This window comes from Heteronotia binoei, chromosome 3, assembly GCF_032191835.1.
Source record: "Heteronotia binoei isolate CCM8104 ecotype False Entrance Well chromosome 3, APGP_CSIRO_Hbin_v1, whole genome shotgun sequence".
NCBI classification, from domain to species: Eukaryota; Metazoa; Chordata; class Lepidosauria; order Squamata; family Gekkonidae; genus Heteronotia; species Heteronotia binoei.
Window position 1 is genome coordinate 132,035,943 of NC_083225.1, and position 23,149 is coordinate 132,059,091.

Genomic DNA, 23,149 nt, shown 5'->3' on the forward strand with positions numbered 1-23,149 from the left:
ATAGAATAATGGCCTCTTTCCATTATAAGGTTTCTCAGAGCTGCATCTGGCTAAAACTACAGGGACCTCATTCTGCTTTCAGAGTTCACTGAACAATTGCTAAGGCAGGGATGGGTGCCATATGTTACCAGCGGCATTTACAGTTATTACTTTCTCCACTTAATGCTGAGAGAGTGTTCTGAGGCACAGAAACCTTCACAGTCTCTATCTTTCTTGCCCAGACAACCCATTAGTCCTACCTAACTGCCAGGAAATGCAACAGGATCTGTCAGCAAGCATAAAGAGAGGTCCCAGGACAGCTTTGTGTTCTAGGGGGCTGCCAGACCACTGTGACCCTTCCCACTGTGACCCTTCATTGAGAAAAGGAGAAAGTAGAAGTGGAGGCTTCACTGCCTTGTTCATAGGCAGTTGATAATGGCTATGGGAGAGGCTTGGTAGGTGTGCTCCAAAACAGGTAGGGGTAAGTGCCCTGTCAACTTTGCCTTGAGCACTGTCTGTTGTGCATTAAAAAGTAAAATAATTTTGCACCAAGGTAAACTGAACTCAGTGCCATGTGCAAGTTCTTATTTTTACACTGACTTACTACTACTACTACTTATTTATCTTGCTTCCACTAATCACATGGAAAGACATGGAATTGAGTAGGTAGCTGAAGTTTCCTGTACCAGTTGCCGGAGTCTACCTCCCACCCCAAGAATTGGAAACAACAGCAGTCTTACTGATTCTGGAGTTTTTTGGGGGGGAAATTCCTGTAAGGGGCACAAGAATCACTACCACTCCACCACCATGCCCCTCCCACAGCCAAGCAAGGGGTGGCCCTTATCCTGTACCAGGTGGGCAGGAGGTACCACTGCTGCCAGCTAGCTGCTACATTCTACAGAATGTAGGAGCGTTGGTCTCCAATGTGAATGGATTTAATCATTTTCAAAGCTCGTTGAAGCCTCTGGTGAAACAGGGCATTTAGTGCATCCCTGTTGCGTTCTTTTGCCTTGCTGCATTCCATCTTAACACTGGCTAAAGAAGAAACTTTGGAGCATTGGACTCTATCTTCACAGCGTCTCACACCACTTCCTGATTCTAGCCTTAAAAGAACAGACTTTTGGCTATGAGTATATGAATGGATTATTCCGGAGTGGTTTCCCTGTGCATTTTGTAATACACTGTAATTTTCTATGAATATGTTGTTATAAATATTGAATTTCTAGAAACAGAGGCTTACTTGACGTGAATGCCCTTGTGGCTTTGTTTCCTGCCCAACTGGGGATTGGCAAACCCTATGCTTTAGGTTAAAATTATTGCTCCTACTAACTTAACACAAGAATCAGAAAAGTGGCCCATCTAGTCTAGCAACCTGTTTTATACAGTAGTTAGCCAGTTGCCTTGGAGGGTAAAGCAAACAGGGCATAGAAACCAAGGCCTTTCTCTGTTTCTTTTTTCTTACTATGGCTAATAATCATTGATGGACCTATGCTCCATGAATCTTTCTAATCCCCTTTTAAAGCCATGCATGACTCATGACCATCCCTTTAACCACTGCCAATGAATTCTACAATTTCATTACTTGAGTAAAAGCCTCCCTCGAAACTGGGGCAGGGGAGAACAAATATTTTTGTCAGTAGTGCCACTATCTGCCACAGTAAGGTTTTGGAGGCTGGGGTATGAAGAATAAACAGTTTCTTCTACAGTGGAGTTTCCATTAACTGAAGGTTCTCTGCCATGAACACATTTTTAGTGAATGGGACTTTACTGTTTCCTACTGGGCTGCATATTTTAACTACATCACTGAAGTTTGCTTAGAGGAAGACTGCCAAATTGTACAGCAAAATTCAAGCATATAATTTCAAATCTGATTTTTAAAAACAGATGGTATGCTTTATCAAAAGGTGAATAACTGAGTCTGTTTTGCTTAGAGCAGCTGAGCAACAAGCAACCGAATACGGTATGCAAAGTAATGAGCAGAACACAGACAGCAGCCCCGGGTCACTCATTTCCTTCATACAACAGCAAAAAACACAAACCCTCCACAAACTGAACAGTATCATTTAAACAGAACACAGCAACCTTCTCCCAATCCTCTCATACATAATGTACCACTAGCCTGCATATTTATTATTACAAGGCAATTCAAGAGAATAGCGGAATTCAGAAACAGACAAACATAAAAGTCTGGCAGGATCACAAAATATGCAGGTTCCAAGACCTAACATAATTGTCAACTGATAAGAATTAAAAATACACTTCCTCTGTTGCAAATGCAATTTCATGCACTTCTGCTTGGAGCATCCAGTATCGTCTAATGACAGCTAAACTAGATGGATCATTATTTTAAGCTGCTATAGCAATTTCTGCATTCTTACTGTATTTTTAAGTGCTGTACAGTCTCAAGAAAGCCAGAAACAACACATAACAGAGTAGGGCTGTGATCATGCATGCTAAATAATGCATTCAATCCACTTTCAGTGTAGTTTCCAGTTGGATTTTACTGTGTGAACTGGCAAAATCCAGCTTGAAAGAGCATTGAAAGTGGATTGAAACTACATTATTTAGCATGTGTGATAGCAGCCTAGATAAAGCAAGTTTCCATGTAGTAGTAACTCCATTTAGCAACAGCTTCATAATTCTCTTGTCCCTTTCATAGTTGCTACAAAATGCTTTAGCATTGGCCGTAAAGTATGATGTCCTCTTATTAATGACTAGAAGTGATATACAAGTGGGTACCAAGAGCAAATCTTAGCCCCATGCCTCAAAATGGCATCTTACAACAGAGATTACAATCAACCAGCTAATTCTCATGACAGGAATAAGTTGGCAGGATTTAACACACACCTTTCTTGTTCTAAATACTGCATGAAAGGAGAAATGAAATAATAGCTTCCAAGACCCACTAGATGTATGTTTAATTTTGCTGAAAAAGATACAGGAAAGTAGTTAGCAGAGATACAAAAATAGCTAGGTAGATAACCTCACAATGAAGCGAAAAAGTCTCTTTTCTGAACGGCCACTCTGACAGTCTATTTCCTTTGTAGCCAAGGAAACAATCGTGTTAGTGTGACATGGGGGCTGTGTTGGAGTAAGGAGACAGCATGCCTAGACAATGGGGGACACTACATTGCTCTAGATATGTATATGTGTTATCTTAGTAAATGAGAGCCTTGCCTCTTTTTGTATAAACTGGGAGTTTCTCTCTGGCTTCTTTTCTTTCTGTCTCCTTTAACTTCCCACCCATCACCTCATCAACTTGTAAGGAGGAAGACACATCTACAGGTCTTTCCTGTAGGAGCCAGGCCTACTTGCACACACAATGTCAGAGCAGATGGCCACTTGGGACAGGGAATTGTATTATTTCTAAGCTTCTCTCTCTCCTTCTGACTGGCACATAGATGTGGATTGAATCATAAATGTTTTACCTTTTGCAACATACTTCTTTAGAGTTTATTTACTGCATGACACCTCATTCCTTGAAGGTTTTTAAACAAAGGCTAGATGGCCATCTGACAGCAATGCTGGTTCTGTGAATTAGGCAGATCATGAGAAGGAAGGCAGGAAGGGTTGCAGCCAGTGTTCTCCTCCAAGCTGAGTCAGTGTGAGCTAGTTCACAATTTTTTAGCCTCTGGCTCACACATTTTTGTCTTAGCTCAGGAAAAATGGCCCCAGAGGAAACTAATTTATGCAGTAGCTCATAGCTTTAATGCTAATAAGCTCACAAAGTTGAATTTTTGTTCACAAGACTCCACAGCTTAGAGGGAGTATTGATTGCAGCAGTGCTTAGTTCTCATAGCCCTTTCTTACATAGGGAAATGCTGGGGCCAGTCAGCAATTTTTCTCCAAGCCAGTTTGGCAAGGGATCCTGGAGGTTTTTGCCATCATCTGGGCATGCAGCAAGGATCACTGGGAATGTATGTGTGTGGGAGAGATATTCATGAAATTCCTGCATTGTGCAGGGGGTTGGACTAGATGATCCTGGAGGTTCCTTCCAACTCTATGATTCTATGCTCTTATGCTCCTGCAGCCATATTGCAGCTTGCTTCTTCCTAGCTATCTCAGTGGCTCTTTATTTCCTGCCTCTCACACACTGAGAGTTCCATGGCTGCTTCATGCAAGAGAGATACAAAGATAACTCCCCCCCACCCCACAAAGCTGCTTCACTCTCTGGGGCTGCTTCTCTTATTTTTTTTGGAGGGGGGGGAGGGAGAGAACAAGGTGGTTTGAGTCCTGTGTCAGCTTAAGACCAACAATGTTTTGGTATAAGCTTTCCTGTATGCTGCTTCTTCAGAGGGATGGTAAAGGGGTGTATGGATTCTTCTGACAAGCACAATTTACTTTGAGGAAATTTTGGCTTATCCTGAAAAGTTTTTAAAAGATTGGATTTCTCAGTTCCTATCTGGAGTTTAATTTCAAAAAGACCCTGATAGGAATTTTTTAGCCTCAGACTTATGTCCATTTATTCTTTGCATCCTCCTGGAGTGAATCCTCCTGGACAGAATTGAGATCTAGGTTTCCTGTCTCATTACCAATGCTGGTATTCCATGCCTACCACCTCTCTGTAAATTACATCTAATCCAATCAAGCCTGCTAATGTCATTCAACATCTGAAATTACCTTCATAAAGTTTTATATCTTGTATTACATTTTATGGCATGCAAAACAAAGTGACATTTATGTCAGATCTAGCCCTCATAACAAATAAGTTTGACACATCAGCACTAGATGGTTGCTGGCTCCTGGCCTGTATAGTGTTGTTGCTTTGGAGAAGGCATAGATATTTCTGCCTACCTCACTCAGTTTACAGCCTTGTTTATCAATCAGGACTGAGTGCCTTTAATTATCCCTTGAATCATGGCCCTACTCCCCAAGAGTTAATAAATAATAATAATAATAAATTTTTTAGTTGTGGGATATTGGAGGAAAAAGTATCCTTTCTGCTTGGTTCTGAAATATTCTCAATATACATAGCAGAAGGCAACACTGATGCAAGATATAATCAAAGTCCAGTTGTGACTTCCATAAGTCATCCATTATGTAGAAGGTGACAGGTTCTGTGTCTCCCTGATGCAAGGCTCTAAAAACTGGATCCATCACCTTAGGACGAGTGCAGGTTTCATCTATATCAAAGGACTGAACCATTTGAATGAGTCATTCATTACAGATGCAAAGATCCTCACTTAGAGAGTATATAAACCAGGGGTGCTGAACACATTTGTTATGAGGGCTGTATCTGACATAAATGAGACTTGGTGGGGCCAGAACATGTGTGTCATAAAATGTAATGCCAGGTAGCAGAGATATAAACTTTTTAAAGGATACAGATAAACACAATTAAATATATTGTTATTTTTACTTGAAATACAAACATGGTTAAAACTCTTGCTATATTTTGTTTAAAACTGAAATTCGGGGGAATTTGGCAGTGCAATTTTTAAAATAAGGCAAGAAAAAGCACAAGGATCATAACATACACTAAAAATGTAAAATGTTCTTAGCCTAGGAAAACATGAAATGGCTGGGCACTGTAAATTTCCTCCCACTTGAGTAGTCTATCACGTTTTCTTTGCAGCTTTGTAAGCCCAGAAGAGCTTCCTGCTGAAGCAGGCAAAGACAAGGCAGAAGGTGCTGGGAATTTTGGCAGCTCTGAGTGAGGACAGGAGGGGGAAGAGGGTGGAGAAAAGAGCCCCGCGGGCCCAATTAAAGCCCTGGGTGGGCCAGGTGCATCCTGCAGGCTGAAAGTTTGACACTCTTGATATAAACAGTTCCAGCATCGCATCAGAGACACAGTCTGACTCTGTCTTTGCAGGCAAGTTGGTCATAGTCAAAAGCCATTTCATCAAAAGACTGAACTTCCTCTTGTGCATCCAGTGGAAATTCTGGATGATTTAGAGGATAATAGTCTACTTTTGCTTAAATGGAACTGAGTGGGAATATTATTCCAGCCCTAGTCATAATTGGTCATACAGAAGCTCTTGGCATGGTGATAAGGCAGTATCAAATATAAACCCACTGGATCTACTTGGGGTAGTGGATCCGAACAGTAGGTTGAGGGTTTGGGTTGATGACGAACGATGGGAAGTTCTGAGTCTTGTATTTCACCTTCCAAGCTGGAATGGGATTAGAATGGTGAGCAGACCCATCTAGTAGTGTGTCTTTTCGGAGCAGAGAATGACTTCCTTGACCAATTCCAATGGTGGTTTGTGAGGAGCTGGTTCTTAAGGGCAAGGGGTGGATGATGACATTGATTTGGAAAGTTTCTCTGGGTGCTTAAGTTTACGCTGAGCCATTTTAGGTAGTGGTTTTGAGGAGCTGCATTCCAGGGATGTAGAGGCAGAGCCTACAGTTTTCCAGTGTTCTTTGCTGGAGCCAAGATGGTTGGAATCTGCCTTGGAATCACCGTAACCAAAGAGGCTCAGATCTGTCACCCTTAGAGAATGACATTTTGCATTAGAGGCTGGCATCCATTCATTCTTGTTAATGTTTTGAAATAATGAGATTTACAAGCTGAAAACTTTCTATGGAAAAAATAAGCACTGGGAAATTTTCCAGAAAGTTTCCCATTTCAGAAAATTTCTACCCCACATCTGCTCCCAACTAAGGACTCATAGAATTTCAGCAAATGTAAAGAGTGTTCACAGCAGCTAGGATCTGTGCAGATACATGGAGGATAGGTTCATCTGTGACTACAAGCAATGGTGAGTAAAAGGAAAAACAGGTTGCTTACCTGTAACTGATGATCTTCGAGTGGTCATCTGTGCAGTCACACACATGGGGTCTTGCCGCAGGCAATGAATCCATTCCTCGGAGTTCCAATAGCTCGCCTATAGCGCTTTTGGCGCGCTCCCCTCCCGCCCTGGGGAGCAGGCAGCGACCGCGCATGCCTGGAGCGGGGGGGGAGCGCCCATTCCACTCAGTTTCTTCCAGCCGCCGCTGACCTAACACAGTACAGAGTTAAATAACAATCACAGGAAGCCAGCAGCGGGGAAGGCTGGGTGGGCGTGTGTGACTGCACAGATGACCACTCGAAGATCATCAGTTACAGGTAAGCAACCTGTTTATCTTCTTCGTGGTCTCTGTGCAGTCCCACACATGGGTGACTAGCCAGCTGAGTAACCTGGAGGAGGGTGCTGGTAAAAGAAGAAAGTTAGTCACATAAGAAAACAGATCATGTTCCAAGACATAGAGGCAGAAGCGAAAACACTCACCATACTTCAGTGGAAGATGGATCGGAGAACTGCTTGGCCGAAAGAGGCGTCTCGTCTCGCACGAACGTCCAAAGCGTAATGGGAGACGAACGTGGAAGGAGAGGACCACGATGCAGCTGCACAGATGTCCTCTAAGGAGACGCCCTGTAGAAAAGCCGAAGACGTGGAGACCGCTCTAGTAGAGTGGGCCTTGAGGCCTTCGGGAAGAGGCTGTTTAGCCAGTTCGTAACACAACCTGATGGCACTAACTACCCATTTGGATAGTCTTTGGGTAGAAATTTTGTGTCCTTTACGTGGTTTACCGTAGGCCACAAACAGGTTAGGGTCCTTACGGAAAGGTTGTGTGCGATGCAGATAGAAGGCTAGCGCCCTTCTGACATCCAGAGAATGCAGGGATCGCTGTCCCTGGTCCGACGGGTTAGGGAAAAACGTTGGTAACGCGGTGGAGGTAGACAGATGAAACTTGGAGACAACTTTGGGGAGGAACGTAGGATCCGGTCTTAAGACAACCTTGTCCCTATGAAAGATGGTGTAGGGAGGGTCATGTCTGAAGGCACATAAGTCACTTGCCCGCTTACCCGAGGTGAGGGCTATTAGCAATGCTGTCTTCCAAGAGAGAAGATTGAGCTGTATTGTCGCCATGGGTTCAAAGGGCGCCTTCATTAGACAGGAAAGAACAAGGGATAAACTCCACGTTGGGACGAATGGTTTAACCGGTGGATGTAGGTGCAGCATTCCTTTGAGGAAGGATTTAGATAAGGGGTGAGAGAACACTGTCCTGCCGTCGATAGTGTCATGGAATGCCGAGATGGCAGACAAGTGTACTTTAAGTGAAGAGTAGCACAAGCCTGATTTCTGCAGAGATAGGAGATAATCTAAAATCAGGTTCAGAGGTGTTACCTCAGGAGTCCAATGATAGGGTGCAACGAAGGAACAAAAGCGCTTCCATTTGCGTTGGTACGAGAGTCTAGTGGAAGGCTTCCTTGCGTTGAGAAGAATATTGGTCACTTCTGTGGAGAGGCAGGTGAGTGTATCCTCCAAGCGGTGAGGGCCAGAACCCGAGGGTTGTGATGAAGTACCTGGCCGTTCGCCTGCGAGAGAAGGTCTCCCACGATCGGGAGGCGGCGGTAAGTGTGTTGTGACATTTGCAGAAGTTTGGTGAACCATGGTTGCCGTGGCCACCACGGTGCGATAAGGATGCAGTCCGTGCCATCCCGTGCGACCTTCGTCAACACGCGTGTCAGTAGGGGGGTTGGCGGAAAAATGTAGTGGAGGGGACCTCTCCAGAGATGTAGGAAGGCATCGTCGCCCTTCCTGCAGTAGAAGCGGTGACATTTGGCATTGTCCCTGGAGGCAAAGACGTCCACCCTGGGGGTCCCGAAGCACCTGAAAATCCGACGAAGGTAGGTCAGATTGATGGACCATTCGTGGTCGTCTATACGTATCCTGCTTAGGGAGTCGGCCAATACATTCTGTACACCTGGGAGGTGGATGGCGGTCATGTGGATGCTGTGTTTGATACACCATTCCCAGAGCAGAGTGGCTATGCGACATAGTCGAGGGGATCTGGTGCCTCCCTGCTTGTTTATATAAAATACTGTCGCCATGTTGTCTGTGGAAATCTGGATGTGGCGACCCGCAATGAGAGGAAGGAAGGATTGAAGAGCTCTGTGTACTGCAATCAGTTCTAAGCAGTTTATGTGCAGGGTCCTCTCCTGAGGGGTCCAGAGACCTCTGACAGTCTTGCCTTCCAAGTGGGCTCCCCATCCCCACATGGAGGCGTCTGTTGTCACGATAGCCGTTGGAGTAGTTGGTAGGAACGGCATGCCTTCGAGGAGGTTGTCGAGGCTGGTCCACCAAGTGAGAGAAGGAAGGACTCTCCTGGGGACGGTGAGCAGGGTGCTCTGAGGTTGCACGTGAGGCCGGTAGGCACGTACGAACCAGAGCTGAAGTGGTCTCATTCGAAGCCTGGCGAAGAGGAGGACTGCTGTAGTAGCGGCCATCAGACCTAAAAGACGCTGAATAGTTAGGGCCGGTTGGATGGGATGCAGCTGGACCATCCTGGCAAGGGTGATGATAGTCATAGCACGGTCCTCTGGGAGGAAGGCACGGTGGATAGAGGTGCGAAGATGGGCCCCTATGAAGCAGAGCTGTTGAGTGGGGGTGAAGTGCGATTTTGTAACATTCACCCGCAGGCCTAGAGACTCCAGCAGGAGAAGGGCTTCGTGGAGATTGGACTCGAGCTGGTCTGGGGTCGGTGCAATGAGGAGCCAATCGTCGATGTACGGGAAGACCGTGATGTTTCGTAGTCGAAGAGCAGCTGCCACCACCGCCATGCACTTGGTAAATACCCTGGGTGCGGTGGAGAGGCCGAATGGTAGGGAGATGTACTGATAATGATGTTGGCCCATCGCAAACCGGAGGTATCTGCGATGCTGAGGTCGAATAGTCACATGGAAATAAGCGTCCTGAAGATCTAGGGAAGCCATCCATGAATCCTTCGGAATCAAGGGCAAGATGGACTGCAACGAGATCATTCTGAATTTTTTGTACAGGATAAATTTGTTTAGCTTCCGAAGATCCAGAATGGGACGCTTGCCTCCATCCCTCTTGGGGACCAGGAAGTACCTTGAGTAGAGTCCCGTTCCCCGGTGTTGGGGGGGAACCGGTTCTATGGCTTTTTTCTGGAGCAGGTCCAGAATCTCGTGATGGAGGTGATGGGATGGAGGGGTAGCAACGAAATAGTGGTGGCGAGGCAGCGAAGCGAACTCTATTGCGTACCCCAGACGTACGATGGTGAGTACCCAGGAGTCGGTCGTGATTGAAGTCCAAGTCCCGTAGAATGGGGAAAGACGCGTGGGGTAAGGTGACTGTATGGGGAAGTCAAAGAGACTGCTTGGTAGGGGGGGATGATTTTTTGGACTGCTGAGGGCGTTGCCTTTGCTGAAAAGAAGGCTTCTGTTGAGCAGGTCTTCTTTTCCAGTATTCAGACTGTTTAGGAGAACGCTGGCGTCTTTGGAAAGATGGTTTCCAAGATTGTTTGCGGCCGAAGGGTTGCGAAGCAGGTTGGGCGACTCCTAGGCGCTTGGCCCTTTTACGGCCGTCGTCAACAGAGGACAAGACCTCATCGGTGGAGGCATGAAAGAGGCCAAGGCCATCAAACGGAAGATCCTCTATCTTCTGCTTGATGTCGGGTTGAAGATTAGTGGATCTCAGCCAAGCATGACGACGCAGGGCAACCGCAGAGGCAAAGACACGGGATGAACAGGAGACCGCATGTCGAATCGAATTAATTTGTTGTTTGGAGACCCTGGAGAGTTCGGAAACCAGGGCTGATGCTGTTCCCTGAGAGGAATCGGGAAGCGATGGTATCAGTGGTGTGAACTGGTTCGCTAGATTAAAAGTATAAGCAGCAAAATAAGCCAGGTAATTGTTAAGCTTCGAGTTGGTGGAAGCAAGTGTGAAGATTTTCCTTGCCAAGGTGTCTAATTTCCTTCCCTCACGATCCGGCGGTGCGGGATGCCTGGAGGGCTTGGCCTTCATGGCAGAATGAACAATTATAGAGTTCGGAGCCGGATGTGATGCAAGGAATTTGGCGTCAGGGGCATGGACTCGATAGAGGGAGTCCAGCCTTTTAGAAGTGGGAGGTACTGATGCAGGTTTGTCCCAAGTCTCCTGAAGACCCTCCAGGTGCACCGGTAGCATAGGAAGCAAGGACCCTGAAGGGAAGTCTGATTGAACCAGGTCATGTACCATGTCCGACACTTTGGGGGAGTCTGCCTGGAGAGGAATCTTCAGTGCCTCCGCCATGGAAGTAATAAGATTGAGATAGGCCTTGGATGCATCGGACGGAGAGAGCCTGAGCTGTTGCGCCGAGTCCGGTGGGAGAGAGGGAGAGTGGTCCTCCGAATCCGAAGAGCCTGGGGACTCCTTTCCCGAGGAAGAGGCCCCCGTGGAGGGGGAGGGTGGATGAACGATCGGTTCCGAGACGGGGGCTGCCTCCGAGGTCTTGGGAGAAGACCGAAGTCTAGAATCCGGGGCCACGGAAACGGTGGCAGAGGCAGTACGCGGTTTAGCCACGTCTCGGTACCGAGGGTGGTCACGGTGATGATGCGAGGGGCCAGCCTCTTGATCAGATGATAGCAGGCGATTGAGGAGTCTGGGTGAGTACTCGAAGTGACTTCGAGGGTCACGAAGCCGAGAAGGGCGGTCGAAGTGGAGCTGAGGCGAATCCTCGCGTCGGGTTGTGCGCGCGTAGCGGGACCGAGGCGAACCGCCATAACGGACCCGTGGAGTCTCGGGATCACGGTGGAAGTAGGAGTCTGACTCGTGGTATCTACGATGGATGTCCCAATCAGAGTGGGAGCCGGAACGGTGACGGGATCTGCCCTGTCGAGGTGAGGGCGATCTGGATAGAGGAGAGTATTCATATCGCCTTCTCGAGTAGTAATCCTGTTGTTCAAAGTAAACGGAGGAACCGGAGTCGTGGCGGCTACGCGGGGAGCGTGATCGAATTCGAATCCGATGGGAGGAAACTTGCGTTGCCGATTCACGGTACAGCGGAGAGAGTGCAACATCGTGGAAGGCGTCAGGTCGCAAAGACGGGCGTAAGTAAGTCTGCGTCGGGTCGGTGGAACGGTCGGGTTCAAGGATCTCGGAAGGTACCACGCTATGTACTGAAGGCGATCGAGATCGAATCGGAATCACCTCCACAGCCGTGGAGGTGTGAGGTGTAAGCCTGGGCATGTCCGTGATGACATCAACCGGGGTCGACAACTCGGACGGCAAGAGTGGTTGGGCTGAACTCGACTGAGCGGTCGAGGACATGGTGTTGCGGGGCTTTATGGGCGCCGAGTCCGTTGATTCGGAATGACGCGCCGGCTCGGAATGGTGAGGTTTCTTAGGCGCCGAATCCGAGTGCCGAGGCTTCTTCGGCGCCGACTCCGATTCGGGATGACGCAGTTTCTTCGAAGACTTGTGGCCGGCTTCGGCGTGCTTCGAAGGACGTTTCCCGGACTTGTGCGTCTTTTGAGGCTGAGGCGCAGCCGGGGCAGCCGAATCTCCCGCTCGAGGTGGGGGAGGCGGCGAGTCGGAGGTGGGCATAGCCCGCAGAGACCGTTCTAAGAGGAAGGCCTGTAGTCGTGCGGCGCGGTTTTTGCGTGCCTGCTTGCCAAAGTTTGCACAATGCGGGCAAGCGTCGACTCGATGGCCCTCCCCGAGGCAGAAAAGGCAGTGGCTGTGGCCGTCTGTGGTGGGAATTTTAGCCCCACAGTGCCTACACTTTTTGAAGGTAACCTTCCCTTCCATACGCCCCGGACGGTGGGGGGGGGGAGAGGGAAGGGCGGGAAGGGACGGGTATGGAAAAAGAGAGTTAAAAGCGCAGAAACGGGGTTCTTTTTTTTTTTTTTTTTTTTGGGACGAAACGGGAGAAAGAGAGAACGATACCAGTCAAAGTAGAGATGAAATGAGCTGAGGAGAGACGAGCTAAGGAAGAGCGCAGCGAGGAAGGTGTTGTCCGGGCGGCGGAAAGGAAGAAACTGAGTGGAATGGGCGCTCCCCCCCCGCTCCAGGCATGCGCGGTCGCTGCCTGCTCCCCAGGGCGGGAGGGGAGCGCGCCAAAAGCGCTATAGGCGAGCTATTGGAACTCCGAGGAATGGATTCATTGCCTGCGGCAAGACCCCATGTGTGGGACTGCACAGAGACCACGAAGAAGATCCTCCACATACAGAGGCAGCAAATCTCTGAGTATCAGTGTTGGAAAGCAGCAGGCCTCTATGCCCTGCCTGCTGACCCTTCAAGGAAACTGGTTGGTTACTGTGTGAAACAGAATGCTGGCCACTAGTTTGATCCAGTAGTGCTCTTCTTATGGCCTTATATGTGCACACACTTGAAACAGTCTATTATCCAAACCAGCCATTATCCAACTTGAATAAACCAAAATGTCTTGTTTCTGTGCTAATATCACTTGACCAAAGTTCTTAGGTAAGTGAACTCATATTATACACATACATATGTATTCACAGAATTAAACCATTTCTTCCCAGGTGTTCTGTTATCTGTATCTCTGCAAAACTGTATTAACAACAATAACAACAGCAATTTTGTTAAAGTAGAGCATAGCTATTAAAGCAGAGCATAGCTATAAAAGTTCCTGATCTGTCATAGCAATCGTCACAGCTGACCCAACATTTTTTTTCTCTTAAGGACAAGAACTATTACTGTTATATCTGCAACTGCCAGGGTCCAGCCTTAATACAAAGGACACATTCTTTTCTGATGGGAATGAAATTCTACAAGAGCATTAAGGAATGCTACTATCCAAAACCATATGTGGAACTCTAAATCATAGTATAATCTTCACACTAGCTTTCCAATGAGTAAAACCACCTGTGCCCCAGCTGACAAGCCAACTAAAATAAGAGCTATTCATGGGCATAGGCCCCATTAAAACATAGCTCAAGTCCAGAAGGCAGCATGATGTTAATGAGAAACCAAGAACTATAAAGCCAAGGAGTACAAAGCAGCATGATTTATCCCTTCTGTTCTTAGTGGCTGCCAGGCAGAATCAGCCTATGATAAGCTTTTAAACATGAGAAGTAGAAAGAGGTAGGGAACCAACTAGCAGTCATGACATTTCCCTCCTTCCACTGTAGAATGCAAATTCTCCCCACTCTTTTTAATCCTTCCATCTTAGCAAGATAAAGAAAAATACTTTCATTGTTGAAACTCTTTTTAGCTCTGGTAGGACTGGAAGGAAATCTTGTATTAGGTGTATGTAAAATGAAAGCGCTCCAGCTACTAAGAAACCTGAACCCAGACAATGAAGATGGTTTTTCTGTTGCTGGTTAGGGTTTGTTGCTGGTTTGTATCTATCTGAGCTGAAAAATATCTTATTGGTATGGGGGGGAGGGTATATTTCAGCTTTCCAAATGTATCTGGACTTTCTCAGAAAATCCGGGGGGAGGGAAATCCCCCCCCAAATCAGCTGCTTGTCAGGCTTCTACTGTAGTCCCTTTAAAATGTAAAGGAACTGCAGAAGAGAGCCCAAGGATCACCTGTGCCAGTGAGGAACAGGCTGTTCCTGCTAGCTCAGCCTGGAGATGGGTTCTCATGCAGCTGGTACTGGGGTTGGCTTCTCCTGAAGCTCAGTTTAAGTCAGGCTTCAGGGGAAGTCCCCAGGCAGGATCTGTGTGGCATGGGGGGGAAATTGCTTCCCACGGCACACAGATACAGGGCGGGGGGTGGCTTCTCCTGCAGCTCAATTTAAAACAGACACCAGGAGAAGTCCCCAGCTTTTTTTTTTTTTTTAACCAGTGTTTTTCTTCTCAAGTCTATTGGACCCCCAAAAATTCAAGGTTTCTGAAAAATTCTGCATCCAAATACTGTACCAGTATTGGGATTCAGGGTTTTTTTGCTGGGAAGTGAGGAACTGCTGTTTCTGTTTGTCTGTTTTGACTGGATATAAGCTGAGTGTAGCTAATTGCATCAGGTGATTGTTGCTGACTGGAAGTGTCTGTGTTGCCTGGGACAGACTGCTGGTCCCACCCCCTTTGAATTTCTAAGGCTGTACTTTGCCAGAGACATAAGCTGACGGGTGAGAGCCAAAGGGCTCTTGGTCTGTGGCTCTTAGCCTAGGGGCTCTGAAAGATGACGAGGAAGGACCAGGAAGCCAGCGCAAGGAACCCAGGACCCTAGTCTCCTTGTTTCCCAGTAAATAGACTTTCCACAAGGGGAGCCACATAAATACAAAGGGTATTAAAAGGGGGATTCTATATATCAGGGGTGGCCAACGGTAGCTCTCCAGATGTTTTTTGCCTACAACTCCCATCAGCCCCAGCCATTGGCCATACTGGCTGGGGCTGATGGGAGTTGTAGGCAACAAACATCTGGAGAGCTACCATTGGCCACCCCTGCTACATTTTTTTTAAATTAAAAACAATTTAAAAAGCAATTACGAAGGCAGAATGCCAGCAGGGAATTGAGGATTGTTTTGCACTGTGTGTCACATGTACAATTATCTGCCCACTAGACAGAAGTCTTGGGTGTGTGCTTGGTGCAAGGAGCGAGCTCCTGGTTCTCAGACACTCAGACAGTCTCAATGCCTGTGCTATGGAGCAGATGGTCACAGAACCTAACAGGCGAGAGGCGATTCTGAACCTGGACCTAAGTAATGCCCAAGACCTGATGAGAGATGTAAAAGTGATTGCACCACTTGGAAACAGTGACCATAATGTTATTGAGTTCAACATTTGTACATATAGGGAGTTGTCCAAAATCACCAACACAACCACTTTTAACTTTAAAAGGGTAACTTCTCTGAGATGAGGGGGCATGTGAACAGGAAACTGAAAAGAAAGGTAAGTAGGGTCAAAACCCTTGGGGAAGCGTGGAGACTATTTAAAACTACAATCCTAGAAATACAGATAAAATATATGCCACAAGTCAGGAAACACACAAATAGGTATAGAAAAATGCTTGCAAACAAACAAAGTAATGGAAGTTGTAAAAAGTAAGTAGGATTCCTTTAAGTGGTGGAAAGCTAGTCCAAGGGAGGTTAATAAAAAGGAACACAGGCTGTGCCAAATAAAATGCAAGGCAGGCAAAAAGGGAATATGAGGAGCATATTGTAAAAAAATATAAAGACCACAATACATTTTTTTCAAATATATTAGAAGCAGAAAATCAGCCAGAGAGGCAGTGGGCCCATGGATGACCAAGGGGTAAAAGGATTACTGAAGGACGATAGGGAAATGGCTGAGAAGTTGAATGCACTTTTTGCCTCTGCCTTCACTGTGGAAGATAAATAGTGCTTGCCCACTCCAGAACCGCTGATTTCAGGAAAGGTGTTAAAAGACCTGTGTCAGACTGAGGTGACGAGAGAGGAGGTCCTATAACTAATAGACAATTTAAAAACTGATAAATCACCAGGTCCAGATGGCATACATCCAAGAGTTCTGAAGGAACTCAAAAGTGAACTTGTGGATCTCCTGACAAAAATATATAATCTCTCGCTAAAATCTGCCTCCATTCATGAGAACTGGAAGGTAGCTAATGTCACCCCCATCTTTAAAAAGAGTTCCAGAGGAGATCTGGGAAATTACAGGCCAGTCAGTCAGATGTCAATACTGGGTAAGTTATTATTCAAAGAGAATTAGTAGGCATATTGATGAACAAAAGCTACTGAGGAAGACTCAGCATGGGTTCTGTAAGGGAAGATCTTGTCTCACTAACCTTTGAGAGGGTGAACAAACTTGTGAACAAGGGGGAGCCAATAGATCCTGGACTTCCAGAAAGCTTTTGATAAAGTTCATCATCAAAAGCTCCTAAGTAAGCTCAAGAGTAATGGGGTAAAAGGACAAGTCCTCTCATGGATCAAAAACTGACTAATTAATAGGAAACAGAGTGAGTATAAATTGGCAATTTTCACAGTGGAAGGTGGTAAGCAGTGAGATACCACAGAGCTCAGTACTGGGGCCGAAGCTTTTTAGCCTGTTCAGTAATTATTTGAATTTGGGGGGAAGCAGTGAAGTAGCTAAGTTCAAGGTGGCTAAGTAGCTCAAGGTGGTGATAATGAGGGAGGATTGTGAGGCACTCCAAAGGGATCTGTCGAGGATGGGCGAGTGAGAGTCAATGTGGCGGAGTGTAAAGTAATGCACATTGAGGCCAAAAATCCTAACTATAAATACACATTGTTGGGGTCCAAACTGGCGGAGAGATACCTTGGAGTCATGGTAGATAACTCACTGAAAATGCTGAGACAGTGTGTGATTGCAATAAAAAAGGCCAACGCCATGCTGGGAATTATTAAGAAGGGAACTGAAAACAAATCAGTCAGTATCATAATGCCCCTGTATAAATCGACGGGCCACCTCATTTGGAATACTGCGTAAAATTCTGGTCACCACACCTCAAAAAAGATATTACAGCATTGGAAAAAGTGCAGAAAATGGCAACTAGAATTATTAAAGGGTTGGAACACTTTCCCTATGAAGAGAGGTTAAAGCACTTAAGGCTTTTTAGCTTAGAGAAACAATGACCGAGGGGAGAATGATAAAAGTTTACAAGATTATGCATGGAATAGAGAAAGGAGAGAAATACATACTTTTCTCCCTTTCTCTCAATACAAGAACTTGTGGACACTCAATGGAATTGCTGAACAGCTGGGTTAGAACAGATAAAAGGAAGAGCCAGTGTTCTGTTAAGTGCGCGGACTCTTATCTGGGAAAACTGGGTTTGATTCCCCACTTCTCCACTTGCAGCTGCTGGAATGGCGTTGGGTCAGCCATAGCTCTCGTAGGAGTTGTCCTTGAAAGGGCAGCTGCTCTAAGAGCTCAGCCCCACCTACCTCACAGGGTGTCTGTTTTGGAGGTGGGGAGGTAAAGGAGACTGCGGCAGCTCTGAGATTCAGAGTATAGGGTGGGATATAAATCCAATATCTTCCAATATCTGAGAGTGCATTCATTCTGTGTAAGAACAGCAAAAATCCAGTTGCAAAATGCATTATTTAGTGTATTGTGAATGCACCAAAAGAGTGATTAATACATGGAATTCACTGCCACAGGAGGTGGTGGTGGCTACAAGCATAGATGACTTCAAGAGGGGACTGGATAAACATATGGAGCAGAGGTCCATCAGTGGCTATTAGCCACAAGGTATGGAACTCTCTGTCTGGGGCAAGTGCTGCTCTGTGTGCTTGGGGAGCGGCAACAGTAGGAGGGCTTGGGAGGGGGTTAGTCCTGGCCCCACTGGCGGATCTCCTGACGGCACCTGGTTCTTTAGCCACTGTGTGACGGAATGTTGGACTTGGATAGGCTATTGGTCCAACATGGCTTCTCTTATGTTCTTAAAAAAACACAACAGGCTTGTAACAGACTTCAGCCCACATTTCCGTAACAAGCTTGAATTAAATCAGCTGTAATGTTTTTCATGTAGTTCTCTGGACAACACACTTCAGCACAGATCAGTCCAATAGTAATTCATTGGTTGTAACTGAAACTAAATACCTGTCACATTCAGCAACAAGGAATGTTAAGCCTCTTGACAGCAAGATGGATCTCACATTCTTCTATGAATAAACAGCATATCTTTTAGCTTACTGCTCAAAATGTGGAGCTTTATGCAATTAAAAAGAATTCACTGTTTGATATCTGCTGGATTGTGCTTGCTCCATACTAAGATTATAAAAACCATATCATTTGATAATCATGTGAACCGGCCATGTAAAACTGTCTTTGGTAATTCCTTGTTCCAAAGCATTACAAACAGCTGAAAGCAAGGAAATAAGATTTTATATGACTACAAATCCTTCAGAGAAGGAATTGGGTTAAAAATTACCCAGACATGTTACTCCAAATCCTTCCAGATATCAAAGTTCAAGTGAAGATATTCTTAAAGGCAGATCCAGATATTAGTTTTGCCTACTTATCTCTTTAGGGTGTGAGTGAGGCAATTAATTGTTTGGTTGGACAGGATAAAAATGACTTGCATCACATTCAAAACTGATAAAGCTCATCAGTTTGTCCTCCAGTTGCTTGTCATACTATTTGTCCATCCTGTCAGCAAAGACTTGTGACTTCAGTCATTTCTTCCCATTTTTCTGTCTTACGGCTGGTCTACTTATTGCAGTTCCCAATGAAGATGATGTGATAAAGCCTGCTCTAAAGCCGCACCCACAATATGTAGTACATCTCATCCTATTGATCAGCTCCAGAGTACCATGAATTTCAGTAGGGATGCCTGAAAGTGGCATATACCATTAAGCAGCTTTTGCATAGCATCTAGGCCAGCCTTTATTTTTCTCTTCTTGCTGCTTAAACATTGTGAGGGGTAAAGCCCTTAGAAGCATATATTTAAATAACAGCCAGCAAAGATACAATTATCAATTAACATCTACCACAATCTAGCAGAGCACTAAGTGGTCAATGAAACCAGCAGATGCAGTTTTAAAATGCTCTTTATGCACCCCTCCCCCACATACTTCATAGTGCTTGAAAGAACTAAAAATCCCATCTCCTTAAAGCCCCTTGGGCCAGTCTCCTGCCAAATAAGAACTGCTAAACCTAATGAGGGAATTAAAAATTCATAATTTGATGAAAGGAAAAAGTTTGGTTCCACAGCTGAAAAAATGAAAAACAAACTCATAGTTCAGATATACTTCTTGAGTGAGTATGGCTAGTTATTCCCACATGTAGTAGAGGAAGCACACATCCAAGGCCAACCACAAGTATCGTGGAAGACTTCTCTAAGACTCTAACTAAATAAACATCATAACTAAACAAACAGCATCATATGAACAATAATTTTGCAAGAAGGAATATTTTCAAAACAAATTTCTCATTTTTTTTGTCTTAACGAAAAAGAGGCACAGATGAACACTTCCTGCATTTCCTGATTTATTCTGCATTGAATCTTAGCAGGCCTTAAAGATCAACTTTTCTTTTTCATCCCGTAGTTAATCCTGTGGTTAATCAAGAACTGCCTCCTGGTAGCATCTTCCATGACCATGACCCCTGCTTTCCTTGAGAATACCAGCTGTGCCTCCTATTTGCTCTCCCACTCGAGAATTTCCAAAATTCTAAAAAGTTCTGAGCAATCATCAATGTTAAGAGAGGTTGTAATTAAACAGAGAATGAGCTTCAGGAATGAGTTATGGCTTTAAGAGCAGTGTTCATAAAAGGTAGCTATTTGGGGAAGATTACTTTTCCACAGAAAATGTAACACAATGAAATATTTGGACTAGATGATCCCGGAGGTCCCTTCCAACTTTATGAATCTATGATTAGGCAACTTTAAACAGGACATATTTACTGTTATGTTGCAAATACAAAGGCTGCACAAGGGATTTTGCAGCAGCATATCAACCTGTTATTCAATACTAGCCTGCTGCTCCTGGTCAGTTCTTTCCTCACCATAAGGACACCTTTCATATAGCACTTCTCCTTTGGTAGGTCCTGACAGCTCTTAGGAGGAGGAGGAGGAATAGTTTGATTTATATCCTGCCCTTCACTCAAAGTAGCTTACAATTTCCTTCCCTTCCTCTTCCCACAACAGACACCCTATGATTTTGGTGGAGCTGCAAGAGCTCTGAAAGAACAGCTCTGAGAGAACTATGACTGACCCAAGGTCATGCTGCATGTGGAAGAGGTGGGAATCAAACTCGGTTCTCCAAATAAAAGTCCACCACTTTTAACCACTACACCAAACTGGCTAAACTTACTGTCTCACTTTAATGACTGTTGTTGATTAAAGGAGCTGTTTGCAGTACTGCAGTCTGAACCCTCTGCTCACGATCTGAGTTCGATTCCAGTGGAAGCTGGATTCAGGTAGCCGGCCCAAGCCTTCCATCCCTCCGAGGTCGGTAAAATGAGTACCCAGCTTGCTGGGGGGAAAAGTGTAGATGACTGGGAAAGGCAATGGCAAACCACCCCGTAAAAAGTCTGCCGTGAAAACGCTGTGAAAGCAACGTCACCCCAGAGTCGAAAACGACTGGTGCTTGCACAGGGAACCTTTCCTTTTTCCCCTTGCAGTCTTGACTTAAACAAGAAGACTCAAGTTAACGGCTTCATCCAGGATAACAAAAGAGCTGTAAAACAAAGACCTTACCTATTAGCTTCATCTTGGCACTGTAACTCCCAAAATATCTTTCATCAGTGGTGGGTGTGTGACATTCATACACACCAGTGTCTCTGTCCTGGAGCTCTGTGATGTGGAGCAAAGCAGAATCCCCTTGGATCTTCTCTACATAGATTTCTCCACTCCTGACACGCTGGGTGTAAATAGCATAAGGGAAGGATGGGTCCATGGTGCTGACAATTTGTACCTCCCTTTCTGGGAGGGATGGGAGATATATAGACCACTGAAAATTCTGTTCTGATGGTCCTTGATAGTCACTGACATTGCACCAAATGGTGATGTGGGAGTTTTCTGTGCGATATAGTGGGCCTTCTTGAACTGAGACTTGACGTTGTGCAAATACGGATTCTGAAAAAAATAAAAGGGAAAACAAGTTGAGTGAGGTTGTTAATAAAGTCAGTCCTTAAACTAAGCTGACATGTTAGTACCTAATCTACAATTCACAAGCAGTATCTTCAGTAAAACATTTCTTCAACAGTTCCAAAAGCAATACCCTAAGCAGGTAAACTGCCCCCACCTGAAGTGCTGTTACTTTCTCAAGGTTACAAGTAGATCTTTGCTCTTTTATTTTCATACTGGTAATTAAACAATTCTGCGTTTCAACAAAGCAGAGCTTTCTATAGAAATGAACACAAAGGTCAGATCAAAGTATTTTCCCCTCTAAGAAATGCCCATGAAAACTGTTACTATAAACTGGAAAACCCAGGTAGATTTTGCAGAAGAAATAATCTATAAGCAAGGGACCAAGTCCTTGCCCACTACTATTCACAGATTTTCTACCTGCAAAATCAACTCTGCACTTATAAGTCAGACACTTTGCTTTTACCCCAGGTAATCCAAACAGCAATAAAAGTAACTTAAATTTCTTGTCAGTGATTTCGAAAGCCCCACCCACTCATTCAGTCTCCAACCTCATGAGCAGATCCCGTCAGTCTTTTTGTTCCTCTGGCCTCAGACATGATGATGCACAGCTGTCACTAATTCAGTAAATGGTTCCTTGTACTGCTTCCTTTCCCATTGTTTGGGAAACCCAGCCCAGGCTCCACTTCAGGGATTGGATGAAGAGGATGGATGGTCTGCACAAGGGCTGCTTGCTTCCCTTTTAAAGGCCATATCACAGCATGGCAGGAGACTGGAGGACAAGGCTGGCAAACCAACATTGATGGCACCTTGTTCTCTAAGAGAGTATGTTCTCCACTGCTGTGCTATGAGATGCTTTTAAGCAAGCAGCCCACATGCCATCCATCCTTTCCTCCCTTCTCATCCAGGCCAATAAAGCCTAACGCAGCAGTAGGGTCTGAGGCACTCACTGTGGGGCAGGAAAGGGTGCAGAAAGGGGAAACACTCAATGAAGCAGTGGTGGCAGGGTTTTGCCTCCTCGATGGCTGAGTCCACTGAAATATATCTTTAAACGTGAACAGGATGAGGCGTGCTGCACTGCTCAGAGACAGCTTTTCCACACCTGACCTTGTGCTTCTCCGGGACAACACCAAGAAGGCTCATTTCTTTCCTCCCCCAGAGACCCCTCACCTTATTTTTTCCCCCAAGCAATGGAAGAACCAGCCTTCTTCCCTGATTGCAGACAGCCTCCCATGGTAGTCACACTAATCAGGGGGGGAAAAACACCTGCTTGCAAGCATCAAGCTGCCCCATGACTGCTGCTTCAGCCACTTTCTTACTTGTAGCCCATACTGATTTACTTTCTCATAAGGAGGCAACGCATTTAGTAACCAAACAAAAAAAGTGCTTAAATTTTTTTTGTGTGAACAGGGAACAAGACAGAACAAAAGTCAAGTCCAGCAGCACCTTTTAAGATCAACAAAGTTTTATTCAAAGTAAATGCTTTTGTGTGCACATACTTCTTCAGATACATCAAAATGGAAGTTACCCAGTCCATAGATATAGGTAGAGGGCGAGCAGCAAATTAGCATACTGCATAATAAAGGTGTTTAACAGATGCCAGGACCAAACTGGAATAACAGGATTTAACAGAGATACTGGTTTCTTATCTCACTATGTCTACTAATGTCATTCAATCCTTACGTCTGTATTCTCACTAATCTCCCAGAAGGGCTAAACATCCTCTTCATTTTATTTATTTGAAATAGTGGACTGGAATAGTATAGATTGCAATGTAATGAATAGTAGAATGTAATGTAATTTGGAATGGTAGATCAGAACGTATATCTCTGGTCTGGGGACAGAGGAGATACACTGCACAGCTAATCACCCCACCTCAAAGAAGAAGATGCTGTACTGCTGTCTCCATCCTTGAGAGATGGATGGAGCATGATAGGGTCTCAGTTAATTATTCTCAACATTCCACG

General features: G+C 45.3%; 1 protein-coding gene across 3 annotated transcripts in view; it reads right to left on the reverse strand.

Moving 5' to 3' along the window:
* IGSF3 (immunoglobulin superfamily member 3) overlaps nucleotides 1-23,149 on the reverse strand; it is a 173,396-nt gene that overhangs the window by 112,738 nt on the left and 37,509 nt on the right. For all 3 annotated transcript variants that reach the window (XM_060234455.1, XM_060234454.1, XM_060234453.1), the window contains exon 2: nucleotides 20,793-21,170. In XM_060234455.1, the coding sequence (XP_060090438.1) occupies nucleotides 20,793-21,170 (378 nt within the window). The remainder of the gene's footprint in view (nucleotides 1-20,792; nucleotides 21,171-23,149) is intronic.